The 18780-nt window shown below is 38.8% G+C and overlaps 1 protein-coding gene across 5 annotated transcripts; it reads right to left on the minus strand.

Moving 5' to 3' along the window:
- Nucleotides 1-68: 68 nt before the first annotated feature.
- Axn (protein axin) lies at nucleotides 69-18345 on the minus strand. Of its 5 annotated transcripts, XM_070217591.1 has the most exons (14): nucleotides 17331-18345; nucleotides 16291-16486; nucleotides 13377-13451; nucleotides 4746-4848; nucleotides 4557-4689; nucleotides 4265-4497; nucleotides 3487-4209; nucleotides 2659-2796; nucleotides 2451-2547; nucleotides 2169-2300; nucleotides 1847-2105; nucleotides 1638-1782; nucleotides 1228-1557; nucleotides 69-1164 (listed from the first exon to the last, which is right to left on the minus strand). In XM_070217591.1, exons 5-14 carry the CDS (start codon nucleotides 4650-4652, stop codon nucleotides 1038-1040), a joined length of 2280 nt encoding a protein of 759 aa, XP_070073692.1. In that variant the 5' UTR covers nucleotides 4653-4689; nucleotides 4746-4848; nucleotides 13377-13451; nucleotides 16291-16486; nucleotides 17331-18345; the 3' UTR covers nucleotides 69-1037. The 5 variants fall into 5 exon arrangements, with proteins under 5 accessions (XP_070073692.1, XP_070073693.1, XP_017008826.2 ...); XM_070217592.1 differs by lacking the exon at nucleotides 13377-13451; XM_017153337.3 differs by having other exon boundaries at nucleotides 1228-1539; nucleotides 4557-4848.
- Between the last annotated feature and the right edge of the window lie 435 nt (nucleotides 18346-18780).

Here is an 18780-nt window from a genome sequence, read left to right on the forward strand (position 1 = left end):
AGATAATCTAAGGCTTAGTCCCGACCATCATCACCCATCCATCCGAATGAAATCGAATCATTTGACACTTTACGTTCTATCCATGTACTTTTTTTATTAAATCTATATGCATTTTGCTCACAAATAAAATATGTTTGATATAATAAATTTATCCGTTATTTTTGCATATTTCTGCGGTTATGTCAGTTTTCTTAAAAAAATATGTATAGTATGTGTGTATGCATTAACTTAATTTAAATTTAAATAAATCAATCGATCGATGTCGTCCGCTTCGGCCAAGGCCAAGGGCCTGTATTGTGTATCACAATAATGGACTCAATCGATAGCCGAAAATGAAATGTGCCTAATGGTAGATCGGTAGATGCAATTGACGCAATTACAATACATTGTATAAATACATAAATGTTAAATGTGTGTTGTGTATGCTGTGTTATAGATTATACAAAAATAAAACAGATTATCTTTTGATTTTTTGTCGAGTTGAATAGAACTTTGTTAATATCATCATATCATCATTATCATCAAAATGCACATTACAAAAATATTAACAAAATTTATTGCAGGCAGTCCGTAGTTAGTAAAAAGTAACAAACAAATCCCAATCGAGAGAGGTAAACCCATAAATCTTCTTAATAAATCGATCATTTTTGTGCAGGATCCTAGGCTCCTAATCCTAAAACGCTTTTCGGACTCTCGAAATGTACGGCCTCCACAAGGTGGTGTGGATCAACATAAAGTAGCTCCAAAAATTTCGTTAGGGAATCAGTTTTTTGTTGTACAGAAAAATACATTGCCCCCGCAGAGAGTAGTTTGTGATGCTTACAAAAGCCGGTCGGTCGCCCGTACAGATATCATTAATAGCTTTTGATTTGTCGGAAATAGCTTCTCCAGTTTGCTAGCTCTAAGATGCGTACACTTGGTGCGTTCGTTATCGTATCCATCTCAGTATCATCGCCATCATCTTCATCAATCATCGAGTGCACCAAGTCACACTCACGATTTGCCTTAATACAAAATCTACGCTAAATGCTTAAATATTAATCGGATGGCTTGACAAGACCCATCGCTTTGTCTCCGAATAGGGGCAGTATGTCGGAGTCGTTAACAATCTCTTCCTGAATCACTGGACTGTCCGGGTCCTCGCAATGCGTCTTGAAGAAGAATCTGTGTGGGTTCCAAGATGATTAAGATAATGCATACACAGAATGATTCAAGTAGATACGCTACCTGAAGTGACCTCTTCTGGGCAGATAGTCCTTGAACTGACGCAGGGTTGGCTGAGTACCGGGTATTTTTATTCTGTACGGCACTGGCTCCTCGCAAAACGAGAACACCACTATCGTCTCCGGCGGCTTGGCCGGCAGAGGCGGTGGCGCCGCCGTGCTCTGCAGCTGCACGTGGTGCTGATGCTGGTGGGGCAGGCTGATGCTGCCGCCACTGCTGCTGCTGCTGAAGGTGGCCAGTGGTTGGGCATATCGACGAGAGCGCCGCGGCTCGTCTTCCAGTCTTCGTTTCGCCTCCTCCAGTTTCGAGGCCGTGCTAGAGCCAGATCGAGAGCTTTAGTAAGGGGTTTTGCAATCGGTTAGATAGTTAGTTATAAATGGGGGTTAATTAATTAAATTGCCATCTGCACCCACCTCGCATCTTTGTACTTGGTAACAGTGTCGGCCGAGAACATGCTAATGCCACTGTCTGTGTTCATGGAAGGCCATTTGTTTGTCAACTTCCTCGAGCAGGAACTGTGATCCGGCATGGACTTTGAGTGCTTCATCGAGTGCCCGCCTGTGTGTTAAGATTTGTGTGTTAAAAAACTAGTACTTCGAAGGTTTCCTACGATTAGTCTTACTCAGACTCATGGCGCCATCGCTGACCATTCCCGAATCGTGGGTGGCTGTGCGGCGGCGCGACGGGATGGGCGGGCAGGGCGACATCGTTCCCGGCGAGCGGTGCGGCGTTTGGTCCTTCCACACCCGCGACACGTGCTGGTCCAGAATGTCTTGGTCGTTGTCCTCGTCCAGTGCGAACTTCTCCCGTATCGCCTCGGCGAAGGCTCGATCGCTGGCACTGGATCTTTCGTTGGTTAGCAGAGCAGCGCCGGGATTTCGCTGTAGATTAGTAGATTTTAGATTAATTAAAGGTTCCTTAGCGATAACTCATATTGAACCCACCTCGCGCGCTCTTTCTTCCAGGTCTCGCTTCCGCTTCACTTCCTCCAACTTGGGTATCAGCAGGGCCACCAGTTCGTCCTCCTTCAGCGGTCGGTGCTCGTTCGAATGTAGTCGTTGTGTGCGAGGTATCACCTTGATTAGATTGAAATAACAAAGAAATTAATAATCTATACTTATATAAAATACTCATTAAAAAAAGAGAGGTTGAAGCTATATCACATAGTTTTGATAGTATTGCTTTGAACTTTTGATATATCTCTTCCTTATCGCTTTCCTACTCACCTGAAACGTGTTGGTCTCCTTGTTCGCCATCGCGCTCTGGCGAATCGCCTTGCTTTCCGTGGAGCTGTGTCTGCGTTGTATGTACGGGCGACCGTCCCTGAAACGAGGAATCAGTTAGTCAGTCAAACTGTCGGCTGAGCTTGGTTGGTCCCTTGTCTCAAGTAGCCATCTCATCGGGATCTCTCAACGGCGCGAAGCCGCTACTCACATGGAACAGCTGGAGATCGACATGGTGTCGGAGTCGGTGCGTCCGCCGGAGCTAACGCTGCCCCTTTCCGAATCAACCCGCGAATTCGGCACATAGGAGGTGTTGGTAGTGCTGGGATTGTACACATAACCGTGGGCACTACTCGCATGCAGATCGGACCAGGAATATATATGGTTTCCATGCAATGGCGCCCAATCGTGTGTGTGATTTTGTGTTTTTTGTGAATGGGATAATCGTCAAGATCCACAAAACGAAAATGTTCAAAAACAAATAAGGAGCAAATAGTATATATCATCGAGTCAGTAGTAGTGTATAACATAAACATATGTACAATGCATATGCGGGTGATGTTTTTTTTTTGGAGGTCCAATGGTGTATGCAAGTGGGTTCGTGTTTTTTTGGCGTGCGTGTTTTTGTGGGCGTTCATGTACAACATATGTAAAAAAAGTAAAAGAAACAAAAGTAACAAATTAGGAGTTAATCACAGAAAATCATAATCAATAATGGAAAATTTTAAAACTTAAGACAAACATAAGAGTATAAAAGTGTGGTGGATCTCGCCAGGTGTACAAATCTTTGCATGGTTCTAAATAATATTGCAATCAACGTAATAGCAAAATATTACATTTTAATTGTAAAGTTTAGGAGAAAAGTATTTAAACTTTTAAATTTCTTTAGATTAATCAAATATGAATTTTTCTACATTATTATTTTGACTGCAACTATTTAATTACATATTACTATCTTATATACTTTGTATGTACATTCTAGCCTAAGCTTCGGTATTAACTAAGGGTTACAAGGAATAAAAAAAAGGGGCGTACATACCCGGGAGGTCGGATTTCCAGTCTTCTTTTCTGCGTTGCTATCAGTAGGTCCCGCGTCAGTCGGATCGGGTAGTCGGGCGCCCGCGCATTCGCGCCCACGGATCCGGAACCCAGGGATCCGCCGCCGGCCTCCTGCATCTGCACCTTCTCGAAGTCATCGCAGAGCGACAGCACCGAGTCCTCGTGCAGCGTGGGCAGCGTGGAGCTGCGTGGCAGTGTGTCGGTGGCACTGATGGAGCCACTGGAGCTGGCCGAGGTGGAGGGACCGTACACACTGCCGCTGGCACTGCATGTGCCAGCTGGCGGCCCGCTCACGCTGCTCACCGGCAGATTGATGAAGGCACCGGGCGGCACCAGCTGCTGGAGGTGCTGCTGATGCAGCTGCTGCTGCTGCTGCTGCTTCGTGGTGGCGGAGGTTGGGGGAAGGGCACAGGCGCCCACGAGACTGCTGCCACCGCTGCCACTGCTGCCGGCACTGCCTCCCGATCCCGTGGCCCCACTGCTGCTGAAACGCTCCTGCTGGGCGGACATCTGCTGGATGTACAGGATGTACATCTCGGAGCAGAGAAACGTGGGGTAGATGTTGTCGCGGATGGTGACCTCCACATGGCGCTGCATGGGATCGAAGATGTGCGGGCTGAGCGGCAGCTCGGGATTCGTCTTGATGGCCTTGATCTGGGCGCGCAGGTCATCGGAGATGGACAGTTGACTCTTGCGCAGGAATCTGAATTAAGGGATAGTTAAATTAGATTTCATACTTAAAGTATAATCACACCCACCTGTAGATGGCTCCAATTATCTGCTTGATCTTCTCCGGATCCGTCTGCTGCTTGAGGCCCTCGCAGGCGAAATAGAAGTTGAGGTGGTCATTATAGGCGGGCGCCTCCTCCTCGACGTACTTCTTGAACAACTCGACCCCATCGCGGTCCTCCAGCAGGTGGTTCAGCGTCCGGGCCCAGTTCAGGTAGGATGGCGGCGAATTCTTCGAGGTCTCTGCTACCCCTTCGGTCATCTGGGTAAGGAGAAGATCATTGAAGATTTTTTTTATTTATTTAAATCCATTTAAATCACCTTTTTAACACGGCTCTCTTCTCCGGGTACTGGTGGTCGTGGCCCACTACACTCATTATCATCATGTTTCCGGAGTCCCGATGGATGGCCACTCATGCCACTCTAAATTGGCTTCCCAGGAGACGAGCGATCGCTGCTAAGTATTTATCTATGTTCCTACGCTAAAGTTACCAGTTACGATTAACGAACGTGTTTTTCTCTCGGTTTCAAATCACAAACGCCCGTATTTTACAAATATCTGGGACATGGAAGATGCGCTCGTTTGCGAATTTGGAAGGCAATTAGACAAGGCCTGAAAGAAAAGAAAGTTTTATGTTTAAGTTAGTGAATTCGAAGTTAGAAAACGAAAAATATTTTTAGATTTTTTTTTCATTTTTAAATGTCCCATTTATATTTCAGATATAAATTAAGAAATAACATTTTAAAATATTTAAGTTTGTTTTAGAATAACTAACTTCTTTATTAAGTAGTAAGAATAGGTAAACGAAAGGTAATGATTAATTTTTGGACTGTATTTATAGTGAAATTTTGAGAAAACGTTTTAAATTTTATATTTTAACTTATAGAGTTATTATAAATTACAATTTAAGACTTATAATAATGTATAATATTTTATTTTTGAAATCGAACACAAGATTCTAGTTTTTAACCTAGAAATAATTATGGATAGGAAACGCTACAATATTTTTTGAACACACCTGGTTTTAAAACCTTTAATTTCTGTTTTTCTGTTTTGTATTTTTTGCAGACCAAGAGGCACTGGAAAAGCGAATGAAAAGCGGACTGCACGCGAAAAGCGAACAAAGACGAATGAGCAGGCCACCTAAAGACTGGGTCCCAAGATACTTAGACTTAGGTACTTTGCATATTAATTTCAGAAACATTTTTGATAGACTCGCGACAGGCAAACCTAGCTGATTGACCAGGTGCTGAATTTTCGGACCTCATCTACCTGGGAAATCACTGGGCACTGTTTGCTGATCGCATTTAAATCTGTTCACTGGTAGGGTGACAACTATATAAACTGAGTTTTAACACCTTGTATATAAATACTAGAGCCCTGCGTGGGTATCAAAATGGGTTATTTGGGTACCCAAACCAAATTTCAGGTCAAGTAGGTCAACTACCCAAACCCAAACGACCCAAGTCAAATGGGTTTCAAGTAGATCAGTTCGGGTTTAAGGTTACCCAAAGAACAAATGATAATAATTTCTTTTATGAGTTTTATAAAAAATTGTTTTTAAAAAGACGATGATCACAATTTTCACAGCTCGTCCACTCGTCGCGAATTCTTAAGGCCCAGATGGTTATTTGTGAATAATATTTTTTTTTAGTAAAGTTAAGTTACAGATGTATGATCCATGAAAACATATTCTCTTGCTCTTAAGAATTCGCGGCCTGAAAGAAAAGACTGTTTTATGTTTAAGTTAGTCAATAATAGGGATGGCGCAAATATATCAAAATATCGATATTTTTTACGAAAAAAAAATATTTTTATCGTGATATTTTTTTTTGAAGGTATCATCGAGTTTTTTTTCAACATTGTTTTGATAATTTTAAGTGGTTTCACTTTTCATCGTGACAAGAAAAAATACATATGTGAAAGTTGAGCGCCGCTAAAATTTATTTTTTGGCAAGTGAAAATGCATAGCATAGCATTCAGAATCCAAGAAAACGCAATTATGTTTTTAGAATTTGTTTTCATTTTTGAATGTCCAACCCATTTTTAATTTCAGGTATAAATTAATAAAAATATCTGTAAAAAAAACAAAATGTGCTAAAAAAGATAAGTTTTCATGAAGTTTATGTTTTTGGAAATTTAACTTCTGTACTATGTGGTAAGAATATTTAATCTCTGGACTTTATTTAGAGTGAGATTTAGAGAAAACGTATTAAATTTTACATTTTAGCTTATAAAATTTGTATGAAACAAAATTAAAGACTTATAAATAATGCCTTCACCCAGAAAAATGATGGACAACATTTTAGGTCATGCATAGCCTAAAACATTTTAAATGGACTAAAAGTTCCTTTTTAGGTCATGTACTGCCTAAAAATTTAAATTTTTGGTATATTTGCCCTACTATTTAGGTCCCGTATAGCCTAATATTTTAGGTCATCGTGGGCCTTAAAATGAATGCATTTTACCTAAATAAATTTGCACGGAACTCTGATACCGTTCTAGCGACGCTATAATTCCCAACCAGTTATAGCGCGGCTTGCATGGTAACCCACTTCCATCGTTGAATAAAACAGCGATTTCACTGCTGAACAGTGAAGCCTCTTCGCTCGTTTTTGTGTGTTGGAATAATGACGACTTCTTGAAGACTTACCCGACATTGACCTCGAGTTAGCTATAAACTTTTCTGTATTTACTTTATAATATTATAAAATTTTGGATAGGGGTTTTCTCATATTTTTAGGCAGCCAATTACCTAAAATCTAGGCCAAAAATTACCCCCATTTTAGGCCTTTAATGGCCTAACATTTTACGTCATGGTATCCTAAATTTTAGGCCATTCAAGGACTTAGCTCCAGTTTTAGGCCAATTTTACCTAAATTCTAGGCCATTTTTTGACATTTTAGGTCATTTTTTTTTTCTGGGTGTTCTATTATATTGTTAAGTTATAGAAAGGTACTAAAAGTATGTGGAAATATTCAAAAACAAAAGCTAATTTAATGCCTTAATTTTGAAATAACATGTAGTGAATAAAATTTAAAATTCAACGCAAGATTCCAGTTTTCTGTCTAGGGAATATTTTTGGGTAGAAAACGGTACAATTTTTTTTAACACAGACCTGGGTTTTAAATCTTAAAATTCTTATTATATTTAAAATTACTTAAACTGTTAAAACCGAATTTCTTAAAATCTATCTGAATGCATAAAACCCATTCCATAACTGACTTGGCCCACTTTCCCATCTTTTGATGGCAAGTTGCTTTGCATAAATCGAAATCGAAACCGCACTGGTAATTGGAGCCGCAATGGGAAATTCTCAAGGATGCGGAAGCCGAATGAATGACCACTTGGCGGCGGAGGCGACGGCTCCTTTTGCCTTTCTTGTTCCCCATTTCTTATCAACAGGGAACAAGGGAGCAGGGGAGAAAGGAGCAGGGGAACCCACGCAGATTGCAAAGCGAGGAGCGGAATCGAATGGCGGCCATTTTGAGGGCGCTTTTGATTGGTTGACGATATCGACCAATGCAGCAAAGCGGGGCGCATGGCAAAGGGAAAAAGGCAAAAGGACAATAATCCATTATGTACAAAATTTGAACACGAAATACGCACACACACACACACACACTCAGTCAGGGAGACACACACACACACACACACACCCCAATAATGCCATGCTAAAATCGGGGATGGTGGCCAGGACTTTGCTCCTTTGAAATACCCCCGATGCCTCTGGATTCCTCCGACTGTCTGACGCGTTCGAGAGCAGGCCAAAACTAGAAAGTAAGCACCGCGTCGCGCTTTTCGTAAATCAAAAATATTCCCTTTTCTTCGTTGTTCCTTTTTCCCTCCCCTTTGCAATAAAGAGTGGAAAAGGAATGCCGGTTTAGACTTTTTCCAGTTAAGATTTATATTAAAATAATTTTATAGCTTCAAAACTCTTTCCAATACTAACATTCTTAAACTGTATTTAAAAAGTTTAGACCTGAACTTTCATCATATGTCATACTTCTGATAATACCATAAGGATTTCTATAAATATGACCATTTGAAGGTTTCAACGGTATGACTGTTTTGAAAAGCTAACAACATAAGGTAACGATTCCGATCGCATTTTTCATAAAAGTATCATCATAATATTCTAGAAAAAAATCGATCAAAATTAATGCTTCTAGGTTTGAACGCCAATCAATTGGAAATTTTATTACAAGTTGAAATTTTTTTGGAAATTTTTCGGTCAAAAATTGTGGAAGAAGCTTTTGCCCAAACGGGAATTTTCCTAGATATTTTTTCGTCGTAATTCGTTTAAAAATAGTGCATCAGGTGAAAGAATGACTTTTTGTGAAGTACGTTTAATTGATTTAGTTAATAATAAAATAAATAAAAGTTTATAACTTGAAGAAGAATATCTAATTTTGGGAAAAAATCATTAGATTCTCTTCTGAAGAATCTCTTTTATTACTAAAATAAAACTGTTTCTTTGGCTGTTGAAAAGCCGACATCACTGTTTAAGTTTGCCGCCAACAACAGGGCAGCGACAAATACAACAACTAGAAGGCACAAAGGACATGAGCAGAGCATGGCAAAAAGTGGAGACGAGAAAGGTTTGGATGTGGGTTTTGGGTATGATGGGTATGGGTTTGGGTTTCGGGCAGCACTTCCCTGCCAGCCATGACTTACAGACACACATACACAGCATCCGAAGCTGATGAAAGGGGATGAATGTGCTGCTCTTGTTTGTTTTCGTTGTTTTAGCTGGGCCAGGACAACTGGGGAACTGAGGAACTGAGGAGCCAAGGAGCAGCCACAAAGCAATAGCGCCGGCGGAGAGCCAAGGAAATTCATCAAAACGCCATTTGCATAGCACTCCATTACGGCGAAAAGAACAAAGAAAGGCACAATTAAAACGCTCGTCGCCGCAAAGGAATCCGTGGGAGGACTAGAAAGGACTATAGAGATGGCGTCGTTTTCTAGGAGAAGGACATCCTCCGCGCCCGCTGGGCACTTGACGATTGAGGGAATCCTCCGGCACAAAGACAACGCCAAACAGCAGGGGAAATCGGCACCTCTTTGGTGCATCATCATCATCGCAGGATCCTTGCATCTCAGGACTAACAAGTGCCTTTTCGCCGACATCAAAGATTCGGCTCGACCTTAATGGCATAATTGCTACTGAAAGCCCCGTAGAAGCTGCTTTTTCTCTCGGGTCACAAAGAAAGTTAGTTGCTGACGCTTTTTATGGCCATAACGATGGTTAAATGAGGCCCGGAACATTCAGAAGAGCGAATTACCTTTGACTTTGCCGCGCGTGGTTTCCTAAGCGTTTTGTTAATCATTACAGGATATTTTTAGAACGCTAGGCATAACTATTAAAAATACTGAAGTGGCACCTTAGGTCGTGAAACTTAAGTATGACCTTGCATGCATTCTAATCTTATTTACTGAGTACTCAGCAGTTGCTTTCGCTATTTTTTGTCTAAGCAGGGAATTAATATTAATAATATAGCAAGAACAAATTTATATTTAAAGTACTTAGATATCGAAAGTTAAGTGGAAGACATTTATTTCAATGTTATTTTTCCTGCAGTCTGCTCTCTAATTTTAAGTTATATTAACATTTTTTAAATTCATCATTTATTAATATTTAAGCAGATCGAAATGGAAACCGTTCAAATAGGAACTCTGCATACATATAAGAGCTTTAAACTTAATTATTGCGCAGATTGCATTGGTTTTGGAAGATAAATTACGTTTGATTGGGGTTTGCAAAGTGTTTAGTTAGAGCAATTAGATAAATTAAGTATCTTAAATATGCAAACAATTATATCTTGGATGTTTTAAGGATAAGTTGAAAAAAGTTTATATTTTTTAAAAAGAAAATGATTTTCCACCGAAATATGACTCCCTTTTTTAAGATAGCGAGTTCTTCGGCGCTGATGGGTTTTTTTTATTAATCTGATATTAAGAAAATAAGGGGATTTATTTTTAAGAAAATCAGTAGGAAGAAACATTTTTATTCGGAGCGGGTTTTAAAAAAGCCCTAGTTGATCTGAGACCAAATCGAGGAAAATCCTTAAGGGTTACGCAAAAGCATCTTGCTAAACAAATGAATAATGTTCTGTTAATCAACTAAACTGAACTTTTATCTTTATAAATATGCCGCCGGCGAATCGCTTCTATCTACATATAACTCATATTTATCTGTTGCGAAACTTATCAAATATTTTTGGAAGCCACAGACAATGCGCTTTAATATATTCCATACGATAAAAGAATAGATTACACATTGAATATATTTCGAGTTAAGGTTCAACCCCCAAAAATTGATTGCCAGCAACTATTTTGTTTCATTCTTGTTCGAATGCAGTTGAACGGAAATTATGAAATAATTAAATAAATCCTTATTGATTTTGTGTTGTGAGCGAATGCCGAGAAACAACAATGGAAACATGAGGCAGCAGCAGAAGCAGACCCTCTCGAGGGCAGATGATGATGATTTTTCTATCCCTATTAGATTGCGTACGCATCGCCGGATAATTCCTTTCCATTCTTTTCAAGTTATGAGTTCTGATGATTGACAGGTAAGTCTAGCGTGAGATGAGGGCTTCCCATGGCCGGAGGCTACTGCTTAGAGTTTCCCTGTAAACGGTTGCCCAGGTGAAGAAATACTAGCGGGCTTTGGTTTACGTTTCTTCGAGGGATCCCAAACCTCAGGTATGCCATTAAATCACCTTTGATGCACTCTTGAAAATCCAATTCCTCGACAGGTTGCTCACTTCGGGAACCGCGCGACTTTTCGGATTATTATCTCGCCACTAATTGTTGACAAATCTCTGGCACGAGCCACGGAGCACAAAGTATTCGGGTGACAATGCCTTGACAAGCGTAAAGTCAAACTGAGCGAGTCGAGTCCTCTGAAAGTGATGCTCAGTCTGATTCTGAATCAGAATCCTCATCCAGCGTTGACAGCGATTGCAGATTTCACCCTGCCAGCCACGTATGTGCGCCCATGAGTACATAAACCATTTCGGGGTTGCCAGCCTCAACCTCATCCACATCCTCATCGCAGTCCTCACCCACAGCCTCTTCCATTCACAATTGTTGCATGCGGACATCGAGGATGGCGCTTACGTCGTTTATGTACGGATATCGAACTTAATTGACGAGCACATCGGAGTCGGAATATCACGCAGAGAAAATATTTAAAACTTTGATTAAGAACTAAAACTTTGATAAAGAACTAGAACTTTGATTAAGACAATTCAATAGGGTATTTAAATATTTCTTAAGTTCCATATAAAAACAGAACAATATTAAGATTTTTAAGAGTTAAGAGTCAGGCTTTCCAAAACAACTATTTAAAAAAATTTAAAATTTAAAAAAATGTATTTTAACATTATTACATTTACTTACTATGATATTAGCACAGTAAAATTTTTTTAAATAACACATCCGTCACTTAAATATATTTAATAAAATACAGAATTCTAAAGAATTGAATCTTTGTATCATTTCTTATTTTTTAAAGATTTTACTGGTACTCTTTTGATATGAACTGCAACTGGATTTTGTGTTTTATACCAAAATGTTGTCTAATATAATAACTGAATCTTGAACACAAAAAGACTTTCAAATATATCCGGAAGTTGTCTAAAAAATTGAACTATATATTTTTGTGTAAAACTACCTAATGTATCGACTATGTGGCTTTTTTCTCCTAGTGGAGAACCAGTGCCCCTCAGAGTTCCCGACCAGCTGTTGATGGACTGCCCGCCAGAGGTGTAGTAGCAGTAGAAGGAGCAGGAGTTCTGGCGCTGGGGACGACCTCCAACATAATGATGCTTCATGTACATTGTACAACAACACAACACAAAGGATGTTCTTTTCAAAGTGTCCGTGGTTGCGGCAGAGCAAAAGAGACGGCATCAGGCGAATAGGAGTCATTGTGTGCAACCAATATGCGCAGGTCCAGATTCGGTCCTTGGTTCCCATTCCCCCGATAATCCTTGGTCCTTGGAACCCAAGAACCCAGACCAAATCCTGGCCCACTGCCAGAGTGCCAGGGCAAAGGAAAAATCAGACGCCCGTCCTTATTGTACATAAACAGAGCGGCGGAGTTGGGTTTTTATTTGTAATCCGCAGAACGCAAGGGTTGAGTTGCAAGACCCACCTCCGGATTCCATTTCCTCCCCTAAACACAAACGTGGAAATTATTTTCGAATAAGTTTGAAAACAATATGGAAGGTATGGGGAAAGGAGGAGGGGCTGCGACCGGCGGCAGCCTCATTTGTTTCTAATGAGGTTAAGACCGCCATTGCTCAACCAAACGAACCAAACCCGATGAACAAGGGGCGTCTGATGATGGTCTAGACTCTTTGCTTTGGCCCGGCAAACTGGGGGAAAAAGCACGGAAAAATACTCACTACGGCTGCGAGTATTGCCGAAGGTCAATAGTGGCACTTTGTTCGCGGCAAAAGTTGCCAGCAAAGCCAGAAAAGTTCAACACGGAAGCGCTCACTTTTCAGGTGCAACGCCCATTCGCAAGGACATCCAAAGGATGCACTTTGGCGTGGAAAACTGTTGCACCTTGTTCAGGACAAAGGAAACTTATTATAGGATTCAGGTGGCAAAATAATTATATAGCGCGACATTAATTAAATTGGCGCAGCTAAGTGGCAGCAGCTAAGTCCCTTTTTCGTGTGGTGAAAACCGAAGTATGATTTTCAAATAATATAATAAATTACTAAACAATGTGTTACAGTGTTTAGTTTTAGCTTTAAAATTACTTCTGCTTAGAAATAATTGGTTTGTAAATATGTTCAAGCTAAAGAAAAATGTTTATAACTAATAAGTTGTCAATGCTGATAGAATTAAACAAGGAAGGCAAACTGTAACTTAGATACAACATCTCTGTAATATAACCGAGATAAGTTAAAATCCAATAACCATATGTTTGTGAAATGAATATAAAAATGTCCCATTTATAAAATTTTATTTTTCTCGCCACATTTTTAGACGGTTTTAATGTAAGCCAGTAAAAACATCAATACTATTTAAAGAATTAGCTTAGCCCTTCTTCATCAAATAAAATCATATTATCTAAAACTTTTAAAAACCCATTGACAATTAAGGCGGATACTCACATATGTAATTTGCATACAAAATTCAACATGAAAATCAAGGGAAGATATTGGTATTCCAAAAAGTTAAAGTGGTTTCTGAAATAAATTTGTGATAACTTATTGGATTAGAATAAATTTTATACATTTGGTCAGTATAGAAATATTTGGTTCAATTAGTAAATTTATGGTGTAGAGTGTAGTTATCTTTCTGCAAAGCTTCTTTACCGGGTTTTTTTTAGACATTTAAATTTTATTAATTAAACAAGAGAGAACGCTATAGTCGGGTGCCCCGACTATCAGATACCAGTTAATCAGCTAAAGACAGAGGGAGGAAGATGGAGAAGTAATACTTTGATCGGGCATAACTAAAATCGTTTAAGCCGATTGTGGGCGTTAGAGGGGGCGTGGCCCTCGGCTGAAACAAACTTGCGCTGCATATGAAGCGCAAGAATATATGTGGGTAATCTAAGCTTTCTAGCTTTTGTAGTTTCCAAAATCTCCGGACAGACAGACGGACATGGCTCGATCGACTCGGCTAGTGATCCTGATCAGGAATATATATACTTTACAGGGTCTGAAATGCTTCCTTTTAGCTGTTAAATACCTTTGCACGAATACAATATATAAATCTTTTTAGCCATTTAAATTATATTACTTAAATGTAATCTAAAACAAGAGAGAACGCTATAGTCGGGTTCGTGTCCCGACTATCTAATACCCGTCACTCAGCTAATGGGAGTGCGAACGCTGTACTCGGGTTGGTGTCCCGACTAATAATCGTAACTCAGCTAAAGGGAGTGCGAGTGAGATGGATATAGAAATTTTGATTGCGTATAACTTTTTAATGAATGCACTATGGGGAAAAATTCCGTTTTTTTGGCATAAACTCTAGTTTTAAAGATAGGGCCTTGAAAATTATAATATATACTCCTTATGCACAAATAGAATTTCGGTTTTTTCCATTTTTTGAAAAAACCTTACGGTTGTAAAAACACCACCCACAGCCACCCACCCACCACCTCCCCATTATGGTCAACCCCCTAAAAATTTGTAAGAATATTTTTTTTATTAATAAAAAACATTTTTATATAGATAACTTATGTAAGATATAATATTAATAAAATAAAATTTAATTATTCTCCATCGAAACTCTCTGAAACAAGCAAGAAAGTTAAAAAATTGGGTTTGTGTTATGGTGTGTTTGCCATACCTAGACACCAACTTCAATCATTCTTCTTCAGGTTCTGCTTCCAAATAAACACTATCCAAATCAAAGAAATTGATTTCACCATCTTCGTCTTCCTCCGTACTTTCAATATCGTTTGTAACATCGGAATTCATATGCAGCTAAACAGTGATTTATTGAAAAAGGGGCAAAAACGGGCAAAAAGCAATGATAACACCTGTTTCTTTATCATTTTGTTAATACATTTATATTACAACCTTGCGTCGATCGGCGTAGATTCTTAACTAAAGCTTAACAGAACACAATAACTTTTGTTAGTTTTCGGCTAAAAGAGACATACACAAGACATTAAACAACAGGACAATGCAAACAGTTACAACACAATTTGTTTTGAGAAGTATTTAAGCATACCTTGACGTAAATTTTCCATATTTTTGTTTATTTTTTCGCCCTCTGAACACTTTGCACGACGATGGGAAACTTTGGAGTAAAATTAGCGCGCTTTTTTCTTAGAGATGAGCACGTTAATCGATAGACTTTGATAGGCTACAACAAATTATCGGTGGCACGTAAAATTTTTTTTTAAATTGTTCTAATAAGTTTAACCGTTTTACTATTAAAATAAAATATTTGTTTTTTAAATTAGTAACTTTTATTTTTTGCGTTTATGCCAAAAAAACGGACTTTTTCCCCATAGTGGAATGGTCCGATTTGAAAAATCTTCTACATTTCGATAGGTATAAATATGCACAACAAAATTGCATTTATACTTCTCGGAAATCTTAAAAGGTGTGGGCGCCAGACACATTTTAAAATCGTTAGTGGGCTATTGTGGGCGTTAGAGGGGGCGTGGCACTCGGCTAAAATAAACTTGCGCTGCGTAGGAAGCCCAAGAATATGCGTGGAGAATCTCAACCTTCTAGCTTTTGTAGTTTCCGAGATCTCAGCGTTCATACAGACAGACAGACGGACAGACGGACAGACGGACATGGCTAGATCGACTCGGCTAGTGATCCTGATCAAGAATATATATAGTTTATAGGGTCGGAAACGCTTCCTTCTACCTGTTACATACTTTTGCACGAATCTAATATACCCTTTTACTCTACGAGTAACGGGTATAAAAATGTATTAATATGTGTACAAATTACTTAAGCAACATTATCATTACATTTTTTATAATTGAAAATGTTCCAAAAAATAGTAGATATTAAAATCTTACATGTTTTTGATTTTTGTCTAAATTATAATTTTTTTTACGATTTCGGGTTGGTATTAATTTAATACTGTTAAGCAAGTTGTTCATGGTGCGGCGCATGCAAAAACAATTACCACCCAACCTTTAGACTTAAAATACCGACAAAACCAAAAATTTTGGAAGTAAATAGTAAAAACAATTTCAAAGAATTTCAGAAATCTATTTGAATGGCAGTTTCAAGTAATATAAAAATTAAATATACATCCAATTTTGTTAGGGTTTTGGTTCAATTTTAGATTTGTTTCGTTTCCCTGTTGGTATTTTATAATTTAAATATTTCTGACAAAAATTTGAATTGAAGGTGTTCATGGTGTGGCGTACTCTTAAGCAATCATGTAACCGCCATTCAACCCCAGTGCATGCATTATTGAATAACCCTTTGATATTAGCTTTGAGGGGGAGAACAAATATTTCGCGCACGAATGATTTAAACTTACGCCTAAATAAATATAAAGAATGCGTATGATTGCAAAAGAAAATAAAACACTTACCGATTAAACTGAAGTGAGAAATGGCCAACGCTTGACAATATATGTATTCAAAACGATGTGACTCCTTTAAGACGGTTGAATCTTTTGATGTCCGATTTGTAGAAATTTTTAACGCTGCGTTTCACTTATTTTCTTTTATTCGCATTACTTCCTATTTATGTATCTTATATTACAGTTGATGTACTACATGCAGTACCTGAAAGAAAAACAAAAGAAGTTTGATTAGTTAGTAATATTGCAGAGAAAATTATGGATAATGGATAATAATTAAGACGCTCGAGCAATATTTTAAAATTATTTTTAACAAATTAACTAACTAATTAACTTAATTATATATCAAAATATTCAAAAAATGTGTTAAATATTTAGTAAAATCGTTAGCACATTTTAAAGCTCTGATAATAACTTTTAATAAAATGAATTAAGTTCCTTGACAAATTTTTAAAATGTCTGCAGGAAAAGATGAAAGAGTTAGATGAAAGAGTGAGGGTAAGATGAAAGAACGAAGATGTAAGTTACAAACAAATATAGATATTTAAACTTGTATTTTTTTAATATATGAGGGTAATGTGAAAAATATTTGCATGGCGTGGGCATTATACCTATGACTAACACTCTTGGTTTGTTGTTTTACAGTATACTTATTATTATGGATTCTTAATAATCTTCAATAGGCGTTTGTTTGTCAAACAAAATGTGTTTTCATTGGATAAATGCAGATTGGACTTGGAAATTTGAAGATTTATAATAATCAATGCTTGCGCTTGGATAATAACAATTAACTATTTGTTGATAAATTGTGCAATTCTTTGAAGATCATGTATTAAATACATGCAGGATCATTAATAAATCAGTATTTCAACAGAAAAGGCAGACAAATATGGATGTTTTTGCATTCCCTAAAGTATTATCCTAGTCCTTGAAAAGATTCTATAAGATATATGCCAATGTGCCATGCAAATCCGACAATCCACAGACTAAATAGGGAAATTAGATCATTAGTTATTGTTCGGTCATGGAAATTCTAAGGCATAACCTACCCTTAGATTCGTGTATCCTGGGCTTCACTCAATTGGGATGGCTGACGAGGACTGATCCTGGCGAGAAATCCAACTAATCCTGGCGGCCCTGGCTCCAATCTGCGATGGCGATGATGACGAGGTGGGTTTGGACGGGAGTAATTTGATTGTAGCTTTAACGGCTGGACGCTTCGATTTCAATTGCAAATTCAATTTCAACTTAAACTTCAATTTCAATTTCGATATCGACGAGGATGATGCTATCATTTTGATTTGAGTGCTCAACGTGAGGGATTCGTGACTAACAATTAATGGAAGGACGATTTGTGGAGTTCAACAAACAAACAAGCGTAAACGTAAACAATATAGAGTGAGTGTGTGTGTGTTAACAAGGAGGCAGGCACAAAGGACTGGATTCCGGATTAAATGCTAAACAAGGCAGGTCTTCTCCAGCGGCTGGATCCTCTCAGGTGGGTTTACCCAAGGGGCATTGCCCAATACAATCCGATTACTGGTTGATATATAAATTTGGGATATATATATATATATCTTTAGCTTCCTGCTTCACCAGGAGTAGGAGTAGTCATCATCCTGGTCCTCTGGCAACTCTGGTCGTCCTCCGGAGGAGGGAGAAAATCGTTCCGAACCGCCGCCCTCTAGAGCATCTTTGGCTGGTCTCCTCCGTTGGCTCCGCGGTTCCTCCGGAAAATCCCTATGTGCAGTAACGCCTCTCCTTTTCAGTTCTCCACCATTTAAACACTTTTCCGTCTGCTGCTTCTTTTATTTTGTGTATTTTGTTGTTGCTGTTGTTGCTGCTGCTGCCTCTGCCTCTTCTTCAGCTGCTGCTCCCGTTGCCTTTCGATTTTCATGGACGTATCGTTGCGGGATTCGTTGTTCGCCGTAACTCCAGAACGCGGACACTGTTTCCGGGCTCGGTAGCACCGCTATTTAGTGGTAAATAATAGATTTATTGAAATGGCAAAACAAAATGTAGTTCTCGACGGCGTTGCAATCGAAATACAACCGTTGGACAATCGGATGGTTTTACGTTGCGATAGTGTAACCACTATCGGTAATATTGCAACAGCGAATACAACAGCGATTTTAAGCGGAATCGTGTTCACATAGAGAAACCGCTAAAGCGCCGCTGATCAGGACAAACAACCTCGAAACCGAAAGGACGTGCAAATTTAGTTGTCCTGAAAATTATAGAATTATAACTCAAAACAAATTGAAATTTGAACGCTAGCATGTGGAATGTTATCAACGGTCCAAGAACGAGAATGTCATCTAGACAAGCGCAGTAAAAATTATTTGTGGACAAACAATTGTTTTTTAAGTCACAATTTTGTCCAAATTTAGGAGATGGATTAATTAATTAATTAGTCCCTGAAGCGAAACATGGCCACTTAAGCGAAAACCCTCTCTGTGTGAACACTCTGTCATTTGAGCCACCAATCGATTGATTGCA

Source organism: Drosophila takahashii, chromosome 3R (genome assembly GCF_030179915.1).
Source record: "Drosophila takahashii strain IR98-3 E-12201 chromosome 3R, DtakHiC1v2, whole genome shotgun sequence".
In the NCBI taxonomy this organism is placed as follows: domain Eukaryota; kingdom Metazoa; phylum Arthropoda; class Insecta; order Diptera; family Drosophilidae; genus Drosophila; species Drosophila takahashii.